Raw genomic sequence first — 20,847 nt, 5'->3', positions numbered from 1 at the left:
GTCTGAAAGAATTGTCGGCAGCGATCTGTAGACCGGCTGATGAACCTGTTGAGTGCAGCGGCCATCCTCATCAACTTTTGGACTTCTTTTACTGAACGAGGGGAGCCGAGTTCCAAGATTGCTGTGACTTGCCTCGGGTTGGCTTCGATTCCTCGGTGATTGACGATGTAACCCAGGAATTTGCCAGAGCCGATTTCGAACGCACACTTAGAAGCGTTCAGTTTCATTCTGTATTTGCGTAAGATGCTGAATGTCTTTTCTATATCGGCTATATGACTCTGTTCTTCTTTGGACTTGACCACTATATCATCGATGTATACTTCCATAGTGTGGCCGAGTTGCTCTTTGAACATGGCAGTGACCAATTTTTGGTAGGTTGCCCCTGCATTCTTCAGCCCAAAGGGCATAACTTTGTAGCAATAGGTTCCTCTTGGGGTGAGGAAGGCAGTTTTGTCCTGGTCATCTGGATGCATGGCGATTTGATGGTAGCCTCTGTAAGCATCGAGGAAGCTCATGCGTTGATGACGCGCCGTCGCATCGACGAGCTGGTCGATTTTAGGTAGAGGAAAACAGTCTTTGGGACAAGCTTTGTTCAGATCCGTGAAGTCGACGCACACTTGCCAAGCCCTATTTTTTTTCTTCACCACCACTGTATTGGAGAGCCACGTAGGGTAAGTGACTTCACTAATTGCCCCGGCGTTAAGCAGTCTGTCTACCTCCTCAACAACAGCGGCAGTGTGCTCCGCGGCTGACCGTCGGCCTTTCTGAATGATCGGCTTACATTTCGGATCGACATTCAGATGGTGCTGTGAAACTGATGGGTCTATTCAAGGCATTTCGTACGGAGTCCACGCAAAGACGTCAAGGTTGTTGAGCAAGAAAGTGATCAGCTGCTGTCTGTCAGCCTGATTCAGAGAGGCGTTGATCATGAAGAACTTTTCTGGGCTGCTATCAATGTCAACTCGGTCTAAATCTTCCGTGGCCTTCTCATTTGGATATCGCCCAACATCGTCCAGGATCTCCCGATTCGGCACCTCAATGGAGTTTACTTGTAGTTCCTTTGGTGTTCTGGCGGCAAGGAGATAACATGCTTGTGCCGATTTCTGTGATCTGCGAATTTGCTCAATGTCGTGTTCTGTTGGGAAACGTAGCAGTTGATGATAGGTGCTTGGGACAGCCTGCAAGGTATGCAACCACGATCGCCTGATGATGAGATTGTAGGGCGATGGCAACCTGACGACCAAGAATTCCACGTCCACCGTTCTGGAGCCTGCTCGAACGGGTAAGCTGATCTTTCCCAATGGGTACTCTGGAGTGGCATTGAAGCCGAATAGTGGATAAGGAGATGGAGTCAGGTCTGACTCGCTGAATCCGAGTTTGGTGAAGGTTTTATAATACATAACCTCCGAGGTACTGCCCTGGTCGATAAGAACGCGTTCGACGCTGAACCGGTTTACGCGCAACTCAACAACCAAGGGATCGATGTGATGGAGTGTTACACCGATCAAATCAGAATCGTCAAAGGTGATACTTGGCATTTCTCGGGGCCGTTTTGCTGGCGTGAGTTGCTGTTGGGGGCCTGGATGTGATTGGATCGCATGTACGGCCGGGGCTGCTGGCAGGCTATATATCATGTAGACGGTGTCAAGCAGAAATGCATCCTTCTAACGGGCAGGTGTTTCAACCACACTCCTTCGGACGCATTGGTGGAGACGTTCGTCCTTTACCAACTCCTCAAGATGATCTGTTGAAGCATGGCGGCCGTTAGTTTCTTGCTGTCGGGTCCGAGATCATCGATCATCTGCCTCGGGGGTCGCTCAGAAGCCTGGCGCACCGTTTGTTTGGATTTTGCTATTTCTAAGTCTAGATCGCGACGAAGGCGTTCGTTCTCAGCAATGATGTTGTCCAATCTCTGTTTGGTTTGCCTAGCTTGTGCCATGGTCGCTTGTATTGTCTTTTGCGTTGGGTTTGGAGATGAGTAGAGGTCCGAGGCAAGTCTTGCTGCGATGGTTTTTGGTCCAAGCGAGTTCGCTGGAATGAGGTCACCTCTCTGTGCGGTCTCGTCAGTGGCTATCGGAGGATCTTCAGTCACGCCTGCCATGGATGTATTTGAGTATTCCCACAGACGGCGCCAGTTGTCGAGAAGTAGTTCAGAATTACTCTTCGGATCCTGGGAGACGCTAGTGATCCTTAGCTAGTCACCTGAAAAGATACAAACACTCCGGTCGAGGGTGTCGGAATTAGCACTCCGACGGACAAGTTAGTTCAGATACTCAGGGTAGCTTCTTTACTAAGTTTTGTCAAGTGATTTTTACATACCTTTCTAAATCTATGGTTTTTGTATTTATACTTGCTTGTTGGGCCTTGGGGCCTGAGCCTACTTTTATCCCATTCCTGTTTTATTCATTCGGAGCCACTGACCTCCGTCTATGCGGCTTTCCTAATGTATTCGGCGTCCTAGTCACGCAATATGAAGCCGGATAGTATCTAATTTCTGGAGTACGCATCTTTCGACTTTTCTACTTATTCGGCTCCCACAAGATCAAATACAGATGTTTCACAAAAAATGAAATCCATGTAATATGAGACTTAATTCTTTGTGAGACATCTGTATTTCATCTTCACATTATTGGGATAACAATAATGATGTGACGCTTGGATTTCTCATTATACATTGGAAACGTAATAAAAGAATGAGAAATTATAAAAAAAATCTAAGGTTTGACTATTATAACTTTATAAGTTTTTAATTTTATCAATTTAAATCATAATCTTTTTAATTTGTTTTCAATTTAAATTATTTGTCTTTTTTTGTTGAATAAAATCGATAAAAAATTCATTTTAATGATTAAACTCAACGAAAAGGGTATTTTAGATATTATTTACATCTACATTGAATTTAACTATTAAATAATCTTTTTCCATCAATTTTACTTGATGATGATAGATGAATAGTTTATATTGAAAACAAATAAAAAATTAGAATTTAAAGTGACAAAATTAAAATGTCAAGATTTATTTTGTTTAAAGGGTCCAACCTTAAGAAAACTTTGCTGTAAGTTTCTCTAAAAAAAAAAATACAATACCATTTAACATCATATAATCTTCGTTTTCTATTTTATTTTAGTTTTTTTGTTACTACAATCTTCAATTAATTATTCATTAAATAACGTCAAGGGGTTGACCTAGTGGCACAACTTGGGGGCTGAGAATACTCACTAGTTGTAATAAGTTTTTTTGGAGCTAGTCTATATAAAGCGTTTGCTCTAGTTTTAAACGGGATCCCTGCACGTAGACAGTAGGATTGGTCTTCCAAAATTAGTCGAGATATGTGTAAATTAGTCCGGACACTCGATTACAAAAAAAAAAAATTAAAATAAATTATTCATTAAATCTTATAATCGTTAACAAATGTACCCTAGCACTTTTTAGTTTGATTTGATTTTGATGCAATCTGTTCATGAGAAGATATATCTAAGTCAACTTGACTTGGTTTTGAATTTCCTAAAATTCTGTTTTGTATGCTGAATTGACTGGAAAGAAACTAATTTTGACTTAAATTAATTTAAAAAAGATTGTTTGCTATAAATATACGAAAATTCTCACTCCTTTAAAGAAAGTTTCTTACCCTCCGTTTGGGAAGTGGGTTAGTTTTTTAGCTTTTTGGCTTTTTTGGCTATTTTAGCCTGGGCTTAAAAGCTTGGTTTGGGAAGAGCTTTTTGGCTTTTTGACTTTTTTGAGTTTTTTTGTGAGAGAAGAATGTAATGATTATGGGTTGGATGTGATATTTTGTTTGTTATGGCTAAAATAACCTATTTTGTTTTTTGGGACTAAAATAGCCAAAAAAGCCCAAACCATAGCTTCCCAAACGAAACCTTAGTTCCTTGTGGTAACTCTGTGGAGAATTTAGATCCTTTCCAACACTTTTTTGGTCTAGTCATTCGTCATATTGAGGCCTCGTTTGGGAACAAACTAATTTAGTAACTTTTTGGCTATTTGGCTAAAAAGGTAGGTAAAAAAAACTTGTATGTTTGGGATGACTTTTTGGCTAATTACGAAAAGATGTGCAAAAAGTAGAGAGAAAAGAGAATCTTTAACTTTTTGGTATGAGTTGTTGGCTTTTTGGCTAATTAAGTAACTTTTTGACTAATTGGCTAAAAAAGTAAGTCCCCAAACGGGGCCTGAATCAAGTGTTCAATGATGGCTGAACTTATGACTTTTGAATCATGGTGGCTAGACGAAGAAATTTGTGACGTGAAGTCGGAGAGATTTGCATCCCTCTTTGGAGAGAGCCATTGGCCTCTTAGAAGGTTTGTTGGAGGTTTGTAGTTGCTTGATGATCCTTTATGGTTTATTTGTTTGTCTTGGAAAATTCTTATTTGTTAGTATGAAGTTATGTTATCTAAAATATGAATTGTTGATGGGAAAGTATATTGTAAAAAAGTAATTTTTTTTGACAATTAGATATCTAATAAAATATAAATTTTTTTCTCAATTACTAATACAATTTTACGAGTATTATGACTCATTTTTCGTTTGTCAAAACTCCATTCATCTTGCATTTTAATTTATTATCTTTGAATTTTTTACACCTAAACAAACTTTTAGAAAATCTATTGAAAAAAAACATTTGGAAAATGCATTCTAAAGCATACTTTGCTATGTACTATTTTTAATTTTTTTTTTATATTGTAAAATTGGTTTGGAGTAGATCTTATTCATGAATTTTTGGTAGACAATATACTGCAAATCTTGGTAAAGTTTGACATTCTTAACAACATCACGGAGTTTAGAAGTCTTTTGGAAAGTAAAAAAAAAATCAATTCTTATTTTTTTTACTTATTTTAAGTCACATTATCTCATATATTTTTTACTTATAAAAAGATAAAATAAACTAAGGTGTCATTTGGAAAGAGCTCATTTGAGCTCTTTTGGCTCTTTGAGCCACAAAAGACAGAATAGACTATTTGAGCCACAACAGACAAAATATCACATTCAACCCATAATCATTACACTATTCTCTCACAAAAAAAGTCAAAAAAGTCAAAAAAACCCTTCCCAAATCAAGCTTTTGAGCCCAGACTCAAATAGTCAAAAAAACCAAAAAGCTAAAAAGCCAATCCACTCCCCAAACGGAGGCTAAAAAAGTCAAAAAATTAACTTTTTACTCACTTCTCAAAAAACCATTTAATAGATTTTTTTAAAAAAAATATTGTCTTACTGAATTTTTATTTCTTTTCTTGATATCTTTTGATTGAAAAGACTGGTGAAATTTGTTTGCTTAGGTTGGGGATAATAATTTTAAACAACTTATATTTTGATGGGTAAATTACAAAAGGGAAGTGATTGAGACATCTTCCAATCACCATCTTCCACACACATGTGGGGGTTGGTGATTGAAGGAAAAGGAAGGAAAAAAATAAAATAAAATTGGCCAATCAAAAAGAGAGGGAGTCGTGGGGGTGTTTCTTGTGAGAGTTCAAGTCATTTTCTATTACAAAAATATCTTTTGATTGAAATAACTGGTGAAATTTGTTTGCTTAGGTTGGAGATAATAATTTTAAACAACTTATATTTGGATGGGTAAATTACAAAAATATCTTTTGATTGAAATGAACGGTGAAATTTGTTTGCTTAGGTTCGAGATAAAAATTTTAAACAACTTATATTTGGATGGGTAAATTACAAAAATATTTTTTGAGATTTATTTAAAATATAATTTGCTCCATATAGTTTTAGAAATTATAGCCTCCTTAAATTTTTTTATTTTATAATAAATAACTCATTTTATTAATAAATCATCAAATTAATTAACAGTTTTTAATAATGTCAAAATTTTATTTCAATTAATAATTCATGTAATTTTATCATTGTATAGAAAAGTAGTTAGAAATTTTATTTTTTTAATTAATTTTGTTAAATAAAAAAATTCTAACAATGGAGTATTTATAATTTTTCAAATTACAAGGGACATTTCGTATTTTAAACAAATCTTATAGAGTATATTTATAATTTACCTTATTTGGATGAGTTTTGTTTTATCACCAATGTAGTTATTCGGAACAATCGTGCCACTAATCACCTTGTTTGGTTTGAAAATTTCAAAATAGTTTTTTGATTTTAGATTCTTATTTTTGTATTTTCAGTAATTCTTTAAAAACATTTTAAATAAATTTTTAAATTTTTTAGATCCACTTAATCCTAATATACTTAAAAAATATAAAATTTGTATAAAAACATTTAGGGTAAATTATAAATATACCTCCTAAGGTTTGTTTAAAGTACAGATTGTCTCCTATAGTTTGAAAAATTACAAATACCTTATTGTTAAATTTTTTATTTAACATAATTAACTAAAAAAAGAAATTCATCATTGCTCTCCTATGCAATAATAAAATTACCTAGATTATTAATTGAAAACATATTTATAACATTATTAAAAACTGTTAATTGACTTGATGATTTATTAATAAAATGGACGATTTTTTACGAAATTAGAAACTTCAAGGGTGGAATGTAATTTCCAAAATTACAAGGGACGATTTGTATTTTAATCAAATCTCAGGAGGTGTATTTGTAATTTATCCAAATATTTTAAAAAATCATTAAATATAATAAAATATAAAAAACGTACTAAATTTTTATATTTTTTTTAATTGATTTTTTTTTTTAAAAAAAATCATAAATATTAAACTTTTTAAGTGTATCTAGATTAAATATATCTAAAAAATTAAAAATACATGTAAAAAATTAAAAAAATTCATTAAAAATAAAAAAAATGAAAAATGAAAAAACTCAATACACAACAAATCACTTAAAATAATAATAATAATAATAATGAAAACATGAATCACTGGTGTTAAGTAACTAAAATAGAATGACAAACCCTTCGTTGGGGATGGTGGTTGATTTTTTTAATTTTTTAATTATTTTAATTTGGGATTAAAAAAGTCTCATTTAGAATATATTTTTTAATTTTTTTAATTTTATGAGAGAAAAAATAAAATAATTATAATTTAAATATAATATTTTATCTTATTAAACTAAAAAATTAATTTTATTTTTTTGTGATTAAAATAACTTCAATCCAATCCAAACCTTCATCCCAAATTAACTCAAAAGTTAGGACATAATGACGCAGAAGAAATGTAGGTGACATAAATTTAGGTGGAGATTTGACCTCCATCTACAAGTCAAACAGCTATCAACTTTCAAGTGAAACACTGATTACAAAAATAAAAAAAATAAAAAAAATAAAAAAATTTAAGTAGGGGTGTTAGTAGTTCGGATTTGAACGATTTACGAATCAGTTTGGATCCACTCGCATCTATGCGGTTTGAGAAAAAGACAACTCGCGACCGCTAGCAGTGCGGTTTGCGGTTTGTGTGGATAGGGTTCGCGAATGTGCGGACGGTTGCAGGCGGTTTGCAGATTAAACTTTTTTCTTCAAAAATTTATTTTTGAGCCTTATTTTTTTTCCCATTTTGTAAATATTTATTTTGGGCCATTTTCTTCCCATTTTCTAAAATACTCCAACATTAATAATTAATGAATTAAAACTTATAAAATTAAAAATACTACAAAACCAATTCGTAACACAAACAAATCATTCAAAATCTTAAATCAAATCATAAACTAACACAAGTATATATTTTAAAATCCTAAACGATAACTCTATATTCATTAAGGAATTTAAAATTCCGAATCACACTTCATCCGAGACAAGTTTAGTTATGTAACAATAATAATATGATCAGTATTTATTCAGTTTCAATTGATATAATACTATTAGCAAATGTAATGCTAGAACAAGTTCAAAAAATTAAAGGTGTTTTGTTTTGAACAAAAATATTTAGGTGGGATATAGAAATGAAATCGATAATTAAGATAAAATAAATAAATAAATAAATAAATAAAGTGCGGGCAGTTTCTTGCAGGCGCGGGTTAAACCCACAACTCGCCCGCAACCCGCAAAGATGGAATATTTCAAACCATATCTGCCCGTATTGTATTTGCGAAACAACCTATTTATATACGAATTGGACGAATTGAGCGGATCGAATAAACAATTGCCCGCCTCTACCTTTAAGTGAAACAAATATCTTTGGGAGAATAGTAATCACCATGATTGGTTCTAAAAAATTGAATCAATTTTTATAAAAAATTAAATTTTTGGTTTTTTTTTGTATTTTTTAATTTTACGTGAATTTTTTTAATACTCCAATTAATTTTTTTATTTTTTAAATACATAATCTAAATATGCTTTAAAAATTATAATATTTGTGAATTTTTTAAAAAAATGCACCAAATACAAAAAATAAAAAATAATATGAAAATCAATACATTTTTATATTTTGTTGTATTCAATGAATTTTTAAAATATTTTTGTACAAAAAGTTTACTTTTTAAGCATATTAAGATTAAGTGAATCTAAAAATTTTAAAAAAATAATTAAAATAATTTAAAAATTAAAAAAATATCAAAATACGAATTGAAAATTTAGAAAACTCTTTTTTGAAAACTGAAAATCAAATTTGACCTGAAGAATGCTAAAAATAATTCCTACATTCTCTATTAATGTTAGAAAAGTGTGTAAAAAATATATAAAATTGTATAAAAATATTTTAAAAAATATAAAAAAACAATATTAAATTATAAATATTTTAACAATTTATGTACTTATTGACAATCTTTAAAGCTGTCATTAACATGGGGATGTTATACACGCCCTTCATTCGAAAATATTAATCTCTTATTTTATTTTTCATTGTCCCAAAATATTAGTTCCTTTGGAAAAATCAAGGAATGAAATAATATGAATTTACTATTTTTTCATTCTTTTAAATTCATTAATAATACAAAAAATACCATTATGACAATTGATATTCCTTAAAAAAATGTACTATCAAAGGGTAATTTCAAAAAATTAATATTTTTAAAATATAATAATTGTACTATAAAAAAAAATTGGATTCCTAAAAAAGAACTATTATTTTAGAACGGGGAGAGTAATAAATAAGTAGATACATTTAATTGTGACTATTTATCATAACACTTGATATTGTAGTTTATAATTTTAAGAAACTACCAATACCACATCATTGTATATAAGATTTTTATAGATACAAAAAAAAAAAAAAAAAAAAAAATTGTGAATAATTTTTTTAGCAGAAATAGTAGATTTGACTTGGCCAATAAAGGGTGTGATAAAAAAAAGTCAGTCCTAGATGAGCTTAGAACTCTAACACCCCTAGGCTAGGGGCTGGGCGATGCTTTTTCTGGCCCAGCCCGAGGCTTGATCAAGGCCCAATTAGAGGCTCAGCCTTAAGCTATTTTGGTGAAAAAAAATAATAAAAAGATTGTCAGCCTGGCTTGATGGCCCAATTATCCCTTGGCCTTGCGCTTAGGCTTGAGCCTAGATTTTTGGAAATTAGGTTGCCCTGATTTTTTATGGGAACTCAATAGGCCGAAAGTCAGGCTAGCCTAAGCTCGAGCTTGAATAGGCCGAGCTGGTCCAAATTTAAACCCTACATGTTTGGTTGTCAATAGATGGATTACCAACTGTGGGTGTTGTGCATTTTTCAAGTCTAAAGCATGTTTCCCACACAAACGTTGGACTAATTTGTTTTAACAACAAAGAGTCGTCACTTAATTTTTTAAAGGGGATTAAGAAACCTTTAATAATGAAAACTAAGTTAAAGATCAGTCTGTCATAACTAAAAAAAATTTAGGTTCGGGAGGTTAGGTACAAAAAGGGAAGGTCATTTAAATGAAAGCACTCCATTTTTCCTAATCCAAAAATTGACCTCTATTCACTTTTTATTTTATGATTTTAGTGGTTAATTATTTCATACAATTTGTTAGACTTATTTATTTTGATAATTTATTTAATTATGTTTTAATTTATTTGAAAGAAAAAATAGAATCCAAAATTTATTTTGATGATTTATTTAATTATATTTTAATCAAAATTTATTTTGATGATTTATTTGAAAGAGAAAAATAGAATCAAAATTTATTTTGTCCTATTATTTCTCACCTAAACCTTTATCCTAAATGTTGTTAGAATGTATTTAATATTTGATTAAATCAGGAGTTCAAACAGCCAAAAACAAAGGTTCAAACAGCCTAGTACAGCAGCAGGCCAAAAGGTTCAAAAGGTTCAAGTGAAAGATATTCAAATTAATAATGATGGAAGTACAACGACTATAAAGGTTCAAAAGGTCAAAAGGTTCAAAAGTTTCAAGTGGAAGATATTCAAATTTGTGATGATGGAGTGAAAGATATTCAAATCGATACTGATGGAAATACAACGATTATAAATTCAAATAACTACAACGGCTATAAACGGCTATAAATTCAAATGCATACAACAGTTATAAACGGTTATAATTTTCATTATATATACCAAACCCTCTAATGTAAACAAGTTATAAAAAAAAAAAAACTTGAAAATATTCTCTGATCTATAATCACTTACATCTATTCTCAGAAATTATACACTGAACCTTATAGTATTAAGCCCATCTTTCCTGTGTGAGATTTACAGAAAAATCAAAACTTCATTTTATATATCTATCTTTGAGAGATATTTATTGTAAACTTTCTTTGAAAGCAAAAATACCATTTCATCTTGTAAAAGTGTTGCAAACACTGTATTCTTGAAATCTTGAGAGTGATTGTAAATCACCTAAGATTTGCAAGGATTTGGGCTTGTGAAGTCTGTGTAAAATCCGTGGAGGATTGTTCTATTTGTAAAGAGGTTGCTAGCACCCCTGTGAAGCTAGAAGATAGTGAAAAATCTCAAGTGAAGCTTGAGGAGTGGATGTAGGCTTGGTTGAAGCCGAACCACTATAAATCTGTTTGTCTCATCTTCCCTAATCTCTTTACTTTTCTACTACTGCTATAGCTATCTAATATTTATGTGTTAATCGTTTGATTTACCCTGTATGTTAGCTATACTTCATTGTTATTTTGCTTGATCATTTACTGCTATTCATCATTGCGCTTGTTAATAATTTGTTGTACTAGTAGTTAATTTTATTAGGGTATTATTAATTTTTATTTGTAGAAACTTAATTCACCCCCCTCTTAGGTTGTCTTTTGGGTAACACAATTCATTTTTAGCCCTAAAACCTTTACTAACTCTACAACTAGGTGATTTGAATAAAACAAGTGTCATTTATTTTAGTTTCAAGGATAAAGCCATATCTTCCATGAAAATAAATATTTTCCATCAAAAATAGATTTTAAATAAAACATGGCGATAAACTTGAATTAAAATAAATAACACTTATAAAAATATCTAAACCCGCCAATTTTGCACAAAAAAACATATAGACTTGGATTATTCAAAAGGACAATGCAAAGACATAAGTATATGTTATGGAGATTTAGAGGACTTACCCGTATACCCACTTTACGAGTCTTACATGCAATACATAAAATAAATATGACCTAAAATATGCAACTAAACATACAAGACATGAACCTAAGCCCGATTTGAGACTACTAACACATGATTTCTACATGATTAAATGAACCTAAGTATGCTGTTCTAATGAAAATAGAAGAAATATGGCCAAAAAGGCGAAAAGGAGAATTAAATATGCAAGCTACATGACTTATGAATGAACTAAAACCCTAAGCATGGTTTGCTATTGGAAGCATGGATAAAAAAGGTACTGAAATAATAAAGATGAGAATATTACCTACTGTTTTGCAGAAAGTTCAAGAAAAGACAAGGCCTTCCTTAAGCAAGAGTTGTTGATTATAGTCCAAGTCTCTAAGCCTTACAAGGATTTTAATCACTTTTAGGTTGCTGTTCGGAGGGATTTTCAAAATTGAAGGGAGAGGGAAGGTTTTATTTCTTTCAAGCTCTTTTTAGCTCTCAAAAGTTTACTATAGCCTCACACTCCAAAGAAGTGGGATGGAAAGGTGGAATGGATGATTTTGTAGACACTCTTAACTTGGGAAGGAAACTAGAAGAGGTTTCTAGGATTGAGCATCGCTTTCTCTTTAGCGCCTCTCTTCAATTTTGTATTGTCATCCTTGTAAAGTTTCTATTTCTGTATGTCAGGGGAAAGTGCGGTCACACAAGAGAAGTGCGACCGCACAAGAGAAATACAGCCGCACAATCTAGCTGTGGCCGCACCAGGCACGTATGGGCACACATGCTTCTAGGGGTCCAAGTGTTAACTTTGCAGGTTAGGTGCAGGTTTGCACGGTGATGTGTGGTTTTATATGGCTTTTGCCTACTTATGACCCAAGCAAGTTCAAATTGCCTTTAGATAAATGCTTTTGATAAAACAGGCCAGTAATTTTAGAAAATACCATAAATCTAAGTGAAATCGGGCTTCCCTCACTTTTGGGGGTTGAAAAAATGGTTTTTAGCTGAAAAACTAGTTTAGAGGTATTTTGGTCATTTTTTAAAAAAGTCATTTTTTTTGGTCGAAATAGGGTATGACAACAACTTTAAGCAATATTCAACATTCTAAGGATAGAGGTATCACCATTTCATTAGAAGGAGGCCTACAAGTGCCTGAAGTCTTATGGTCAGTCAAAATGAGGTGTCTACAATTGCTCCTCTTTGACAAATCTCAAACAATCGTAAAGTGATGAGAAGCGACTGTCAAAGACCTAAGACTATCCCAATTGACAAGATCCTAAGGCTTAAGGTGGTGCCAAACAAGTATGCAAGTGATTAGACCCACAAGTTGCCTACATATCCTTATTGTAAGGAATCAGATCAGTATAGTTCGAAGGCAACTGTGCAACAGTTCATATGTGAGTGAGTGTGTGCAACAAGCACTCAACATTCATTCCGAGCATGTAAGCTTTCTAAAGAGAGGAGAGCAAGCGACACTTGGCACACTCACCTTGCCAAGTCAAAGCCTACACCGGGTTTCTATCCATTTCATTTTCAAGTTTTGCCAAAAGTGCCAGTCTTGCAAATTTTCCAGGAAAAACCATTCCAAGCAATAATACACCCCGCAGTGTGGTTAGCATGATGCCAGTTATGTATGCCAGTGTATTCCATTCCATTTCTTTTTCAAGTTTTATGTCATTCATTTTTATTCCATTATGTTCCATCCTTGTGCCTTACAAGGTAGGCTTTTTTAGATTTCGGTCCATTCCATAACATCTTCACTCCTTACGAGGTGAGGATTTATTAATTTCCTAAGCCATTCATTTCCGTTCCGTTCCATCCTAGCGCCTTATCAGGTGGGGGTTTATTAATTTTCCCAAGCCGTTTCGTCCCATTCCTTCCTCGCTGCTCACAAGGTATGGATTTATTAATTCCCGAGCCATTCCGTTCCATTCTCGTGCCTTACAAGGTGGGGTTTTATTAACTTCTTGAGCCGTTCTGTTCTGTTTCATCCTTGAGCCTTATGAGGTGGGGGTTTATTAATTTCCCCAGCTATTCTATCCCGTTCCATCCTTACTCCTTATGAGGTAGGGGTGTCTTATTAATTTCGTTCTGCCAAGTGATTGTTTGCCAAAGCTTTCCAAACTTTTCCAGTTTTTCCAAGTTTTTACCAAATGGTTCCAATTGATTCCAAATTTTGATCCAAAAATTCAAGTTTTTCTAAAGTTTCCAAGATTTACTATTTTTTTTTTTGCAAATGCCATGCGACTTTTCAAAAGTTCCTAAAAACATCTCAGTTGGGGAGAAATTTAAATGTCATTTTCCATGTTTTAAAAGGATGCTAAGTGAGTAGGGTGCCAGATTTGTGCAGTGCTATGATAATTGATGTCAATTTAAAAAATATTACCTCGAAAGACGTGCCAATACTTGAGCTTGAGTTTAGGACTTACTTGTGCCTTGGGTGGTCACTCGCAGGTGAAATAGTTTGGTACACATGTGGGGTATGTGGGCCACATGTGTGCCTATTTAGAAATGACAGTCGTCCATTTGATTAACCCCTAAATGATTCTTGCAATTCTGAAGGGTTTTGAGGCTTTCCTCCCTGATTCACTTAGATTTTTTGTCCTTTTCATTTCCCTAGGTGTCGTATACCTCGAGTCCCTGCCTTAATCTTTATGAATCTCTACATCTCGTAGGCATTTTGTTTTGATTCTGGGGATTCTTTATCCATACTTACTGGCGTTTCCAGTGATTCTTTCATGTAGTCATATCATGACAGTGATGAGTCCTCTTTTGTTACTACCAGTCGCTGATGTTTTTCAAATGATCTGAGGATTCATCTTGCACTTTCCTAGGATTGTTTCTTTTGTTTTTCATTTTTTTAAGAATTATTGAGGTGCTTGGAGAATATTTCATAAATGACATAACTTATGCAATGAAATTCAATTGCGCTGGTCTTATTAGATCTGAAAACGACTCTTTATACAAGAATTCAAAAGTGCCTAAAAGAAAATTACAATTCAAAAGGGAATTTCTTTACAAGTATTCTGACCACCTAAAACAGACTCTTAACCATGACAACAAAAATGCACTTTTTTGTTGATGCCGAGTAGTAAGATAATTGGCTCTTTCTTGACTAATGTGGCCAGACAACTTTTAAGGACATGAGGAGCTCTGTTGGCTTGATGGGTTTGCGGACATTTGCTGGAAGTTTGTTATAGTTTCAGGTTCCACCCATCTTACTCCGTTTCTCACCTTTCATCTCTCTATTTTTTTATATCTCTTTTCTAATTTTTTAACACACCCCAACTTACTTTTTCCCTCATCTCACACCTCTCTATTCTTTTCGTCTCATTTTCCTAGATATGGCTAACACCTCTCTATTCTTTTCCTCTCATTGGAGCCCATTTCTCTTTGAGGATTAGATCTCCTTCTTTAAGATTTTTGGCCTTCACCTTTTATTAAACGCCCAGGCAATTCTTCGTTGGTAGCCTTCGACATGATACAACGTTTGCAGCTTTGTCTCGTCGAAGAGTATCAATTTATCCTATTTTTTTGCTACTTAGCCTCTTCAATTTGATACTCAGCCAAGACTCGTAGGGAAGGGATCATAATCTTAATAGGTAATACAACTTCCATCCCGTAGACTAGAGAATAGGGAGTTATCCCAATGAAAGTTCTAATTAATGTCTGATACCCCCATAACGCGAATGGCAACTTGTTTGGCCAATCCTTGTATTTATTGATTGTTTTTAGTAAAAAGATCTTAATGTTCTTGTTTACAACTTCAACGACCCCATTGGTTTATGGTCTGTATGGTGATGACTTGTAGAAAGTCACACCATATTTTTCAAGCAAGTCAGCCATCTCTCATTTGAAATGGGAACCATGATCTAACACTATTTCATTTGGCACTCTATATCTGCAAATTATATTACTTTTGTTGATTATGGTCACATATGTCATAACCCATCCTAGTGACCAGGGTTGGATCGTAACTAGCTAATTCTAAAATCCCTCAGAGTAATTCCAAGTAATTAAATTAAATAATGTAGCTAAGTAAAATAGAAGAGGTAAATAAATATCCGAAGTATACATGGAAATTATTATTTGTGTAATGATATAACATTAGTCGGATAATGATTACAAGAGAGAACAAAAAACACATGATATTCATATCAAATTTGGGGTTCTAATCTATGGGGTAAAACCATCATTCTTTACATTTCTTCACCTAAAAAGGGTTTTAACAGCTATAAGCACATAACAGAGTGAAGAATATTATACTAAGAGTATACAAATATAAAAATTACCAAGGATAATTATTTAGGCTAAACAATGAATAGTTTGATTCGAATAAATTATTTTTAATAACAGACATATAACACAAAAATCATATAATAGAATAATTATAACCATGGCACAACATAAAACAGAGGGTCAATGGATCCATGACAGACAGAGGGTCACGAAGTGACTAATCAGAGGGCCAAAGGTTATTTAAGTCCCCCAAGGCATGGAACTGTCAGAGGGTCACTAAAGTGACAATTTAGAGGGCCAATGATTATTTAAGTCCCCAAGGCATGGGACTTCCGTGGTGATACTTATTCAAAATGAATGTTTATAAAATCATTGTCAAATATTTTCTAAAATTTAAACAAATATATCCATGGGTTTTCCATATTATATAAAATAAGGGTCATAAAATAAATAACATAATTAAAAATGCTAATATAATTTATAAAACACAATTTGCATAAAATAAATTATGGTAATTCAAAATATACGTAAAATATATGATGGTGACTTAAGGTATAATATAACTCACCTTAATATAAATTTCTTCTACTTTTATGGGCCTTTTCACCTCTGCCTATTTTAATTTACCACTCTCCTTACTATCACTATTCTTATTATTTTTTTTCCCCTTTGGTCTCAGGTTGTGAGCTCAGGTTCTTATTTATACCAAGTTTTTGACCGCAGCTGCTTCGATTACCCTATTGATAGACGTCCCACGTTGCTTAGGTAGATACCACGTTGTTGGCTTATAGCAATGCCACCTCATTTCCCTCAGTAGATTCATGTATCACTTTTCTTTTCCCTTAAGTAGATTCATTGATTCATGGATATCTCAAAAGGGACAACTCATGCAATGCTTTAGTCCCTATTTCCTTATGGCTCATAAATTGCTGTAATTACATATTTCATCTTTTTTTTTTTTTTCAACACATAAGTATTCCTAGTTTAAAATTAATTACATTTGAGCACATATAATTAAATATATTATTATTATTATTTTATTCATTTATTATTATTATTATTTTTTAATTTTTTTAACGTAGTGTTAAATTAAACATTTGGGGTGTCACATTTCTCCTCTTGTAAATAGAAGTTTGTCCTCAAACTTGTCGTACCTGAGTTTCAAAATGATGTAGATATCAAGCCTGTATTTGACTTTCCACTTCCTATATAGCTTCTTCGACATGATGATTCTGTCATAAGACTTTGACAAGTGGTATAGTCTTATTTCAGAGAATCTAATCACGACGGTCGAGAATTTGTACCGGTTGTTCTTTATAAGAGAGATCTTCTTGAACATCTAGGTTTTCATAGTTGACAACATGCTTTGGATCTCAAAGATATTGCCAAAGCATCGAAACGTGGAACACATTGTGAACATTGGACAGTTATGGTGGAAGAGCAAGATGATATGCTACAGGTTCAATTCTCTCCAGTATTTCAAATGGTCCGACATAACGCAGATTCAACTTTCCTCGTTTCCCAAACTGAATGACTCCCCTTGTTGGTGAGACCTTTAAGAAAAGGTGCTCTCCTACCAAAAATTCCAAATTTTGTCTTCGTGAATCCGCGTAGCTTTTCTGGCGGCTTTGAGCAACGTGAATTTGTTATTGGATGAGTTGAATCTTATCACTCGTTATTTGCACGATTTTAGGGCCTAAGAATTTTCTATCTCTGACTTCTGCCTAACATAGAGTTGACTGACATCTCCTTCCATACAATACTTCGTACAGTGATATTCCAATGCTTGCTTGGTAACTATTGTTATAGGCAAATTCTACTAAGGGTAGGTGCTCGTCCCAATTACCTTTGAGGTCTAACATGCACAAACATAACATGTCTTCCAAGGTCTGAATTGTTCTTTTGAATTGTTCATCAGTTTGCGAGTGGTAAGCCGTGCTAAATTTCAATGTGGTTTCTAAAGCTTATTGTAATTTGTTCCAAAAGTGAGATATGAAGCGGGGGTCTCGGTTAGACACGATTGAAACTAGGGTACCATGCAATCGAATGATTTCTTTGATGTACAGGGTGGCGAAGTTAGTAAGGGAGTACGCGATTCGAATTGATAGGAAATGCGCCGACTTTGTTAATCGATCCACTATAACCCATATTGCATCATTCTTCGAAACTGACTGTGGTAACTTGACCACGAAGTCTATAGTAATGTGCTCCCATTTCTATTCAGGAATAAGGAGTTGTTGTAGCATTCCTGCAGGTCTCCGATGTTCTACTTTAACACGTTGACACTATAGACACTTGGAGACGTGGCTTGCTATGTCTTTTTTCATCCTTGTTCACCAGTAGTGTTCCTTTAGTTCATGATACATCTTCATATTGCTAGGGTGGACCGCAAACCTCGAGCTATGAGCTTCTACTAATATTTTCTTCTTGAGTTCAGGAAGGTCAAGTACAAAGATTCGATTCCAAAATTTTAGCATCCCATTGCTTATAGTGAAGTCAGGATCAGGCATACTCCTCTGCTCCTCGTACTTTTTCTTCAGAAGTTTATCTTTACATTGACATGCTTTAATTTCTTTAATCAACGAAGGTTCCATGATTATGTTGGCGAGCAGTCCATTAATCTTGTGGGGGATGAGGGTACATGCCAAACTCCTGGTAGTCTTTCAACTCAACGCGTCTGCTACCACGTTAGCTTTGCCTGGATGGTGATGGATCTTTACATCGTAGTCCTTCATAAATTCTAGCCATCGTCATTGCCGCATATTCAGGTCCTTCTGCATAAACAGATATTTAAGACTCTTGTGATCTGTGTAAATTTCGCAAGTTGCTTCGTAGAGATAATGACGCCAAACTTTGAGGGCAAATATTACTGCAACCAATTCCAGATCATGGGTTGGGTAGTTCTTTTCGTGAGGCTTTAGTTGATGTGAGGCATAAGCAATGACTTTTCCATTTTGCATAAGAACACAACCTAAACTATTATATGAGGCGTCGCTATAAATTACGAACCAATCTATTCTCATAGGGAGTGCTAGCATAGGACCTGTCACAAGCCTATTTTTTAACTCTTGGAAGCAACGTTCCTGCTTGTTAGTCCATTCAAAGGGTGTGTTCGTCTGAGTTAGTTGGGTCAAGGGTGATGTTATCTTTGAGAAATCTTGAACGAAGCGTCGGTAATAGCCGGCTAGACCCAAGAAGCTTTGAATCTCGAACATGTTAGTAGGTCATGGCCAATCCACAATTGCTGCAACCTTTTGGGGGTCAACTGAGATGCCATCCTTATTAATGACGTAACCGAGGAAGTGCGCACTAGTGATCTAGAATTCACATTTCTTCAACTTGGTATAAAGTTTGTGATTACGTAGGGCTTGCAGCACTGTTCGTAAGTGTTGCACACGATCCTTCGGTGACTTGTATACAAGAATGTCATCAATGAAGACGATGACAAACTCATCAAGATATGGTTTAAACACTCGGTTCATGAGGTCTATGAAGGCCGCTGGAGCATTTGTGACGCCAAAGTGGCATAACGAGAAACTTGTAGTGCCTGTAACGTGTTCTGAATGCAGTCTTCTCGATGCTTTCCATTTTGACTTTTAGTTGATGATAGTCGGAACGCAAGTCGATTTTGGAGAATACTTAGGCACCTTGAAGTTGGTCAAGCAAGTCGTCGATTCTTGGTAAGGGGTATCGGTTCTTGATGGTGACTTTGTTTAGCTCTCGGTAATCGATGCATAACCTCATCGTGCCATCTTTTTTCTTTACAAACAGTATTAGAGCTCCCCAGGGTGAGGTACTTGGCCATATGAAACCTTTGTCCAGGAGTTCCTGAAGTTGGGTTTTTAGTTCCTTCAATTCCATCATTGACATGCAGTAAGGGATTTTAGAGATTGGTTGTGTATTGGGTTGAGTTTCAATGGTGAATTCGACTTTTCGGTCAATAAAAGTACCAGGTAAGTCTTCAAGGAAAACGTCAGGAAATTCTCGAACGACAGGTATTAAATCGAGTGTTAGGTTTATTTGTTGAGTGTCGACCATATAACACATACAACCACTACAACCCTTTTTCAAAAGTCATTGGGCTATCACAAAGGATATTAAATATGGGGGATAGAAACTCCAGTTCCTTTGAAGACCAGCTGGCGTTGGTTGGGTAACCGAAGAAAGACATTTTTGGTCGTACAGTCAATAAAGGTATGGTTGGCAGCAAGCCAATCCATTTCTAAGATTATGTCGAAGCTACTAATGCGGAGTGGAATCAGATCGACATACAAAGTTTCATCTTTTAGGGATATAACACATGACTTGTATACCTTTGTACTAAGCGTGGAGACACCAGATAGAAAAGCCACAGATAATGCATATCCCAATGGTTTAGATGTTGATGTTGACTTGGGAACAAAGTGTGGTGTAACAAAAAAATAAGTGGAGCCAGAGTCAAAGAGAACATGAGCTAAGTGACCACAGACAGAAAGTGTACCTGTCACAATGTTCTCCGTAGCATTGAAATTTTCAGGCACTAACGCAAAAGCTCTCCCTTGGCGCCTCTGTTCCTTCTTCCCTCCTGTGGTGATTTTTGGTTTCTGAGCTAGTTCAGAGGTACCCATCACAGAGTTGGTGAATTTTGGTCAGTCTTTCATGACATGGCCGACTTGGCCACATCTATAACATGCTCCTATTGCCCGATAACACTGTCCCTTATGAGCTTTTTCGCAACTCAGACAATTCGGAATGGTGCTACCCCTAGGAATAGTAAAACTTTGGTTGGCCGAACCAGTTGAGCTAGGAGATCCGGGATTTACTTTCTTTGGTGGGGCTGCCCCTGATTCTCCAACTGGTTCCCAAAATCGCTTCTTTTGACCCATTCCACTTGAATGTGAGGTTTTAATTCCTTGTTCGGCGATGTATGCTTGATCTACCACCTCTGCATATGTTGGTAGTTTCAGAACCTCAAGCCTATCTTTGATTTCCGCATCTAATCCTACTTCGAATTTCCTTACTTTTCGGGCTTCTATCAGAATAACATATGGGGCAAATCGTGCTAGTCCAGTGAACTTACTTTCGTATTCTTGCTCCTGTAGTGATTCTGAAAAATACTTTTCATAGAACACCTCTAGGAATCTTGCCCATGTCACGATCTCTTTCTTTTCTAAGGCAAGAAGCCATCATTCCTGCGCATCTTCCTTGAAAATGAAGGTAGCGAAGGACACCTTCTGTTC

General features: G+C 34.6%; 1 protein-coding gene across 1 annotated transcript; it reads right to left on the bottom strand.

Annotated features, from left to right (window-relative positions):
* Positions 1-19,725: 19,725 nt before the first annotated feature.
* LOC145823983 (uncharacterized) lies at positions 19,726-20,235 on the bottom strand. Its single transcript, XM_082923565.1, has one exon. The coding sequence runs from the start codon at positions 20,233-20,235 to the stop codon at positions 19,726-19,728; it is 510 nt and encodes a 169-aa protein (XP_082779691.1).
* Positions 20,236-20,847: the final 612 nt, after the last annotated feature.

This window comes from Camellia sinensis, chromosome 4 (genome assembly GCF_055761805.1).
Source record: "Camellia sinensis isolate YWXY chromosome 4, ASM5576180v1, whole genome shotgun sequence".
NCBI classification, from domain to species: Eukaryota; Viridiplantae; Streptophyta; class Magnoliopsida; order Ericales; family Theaceae; genus Camellia; species Camellia sinensis.
This window is presented reverse-complemented; position numbering and strand designations above follow the sequence as displayed.

Bases quoted from the DNA above. Each gene is read 5' to 3' on its own strand.
- LOC145823983 (XM_082923565.1), bottom strand. From the start codon at position 20,235: ATGGGTACCTCTGAACTAGCTCAGAAACCAAAAATCACCACAGGAGGG.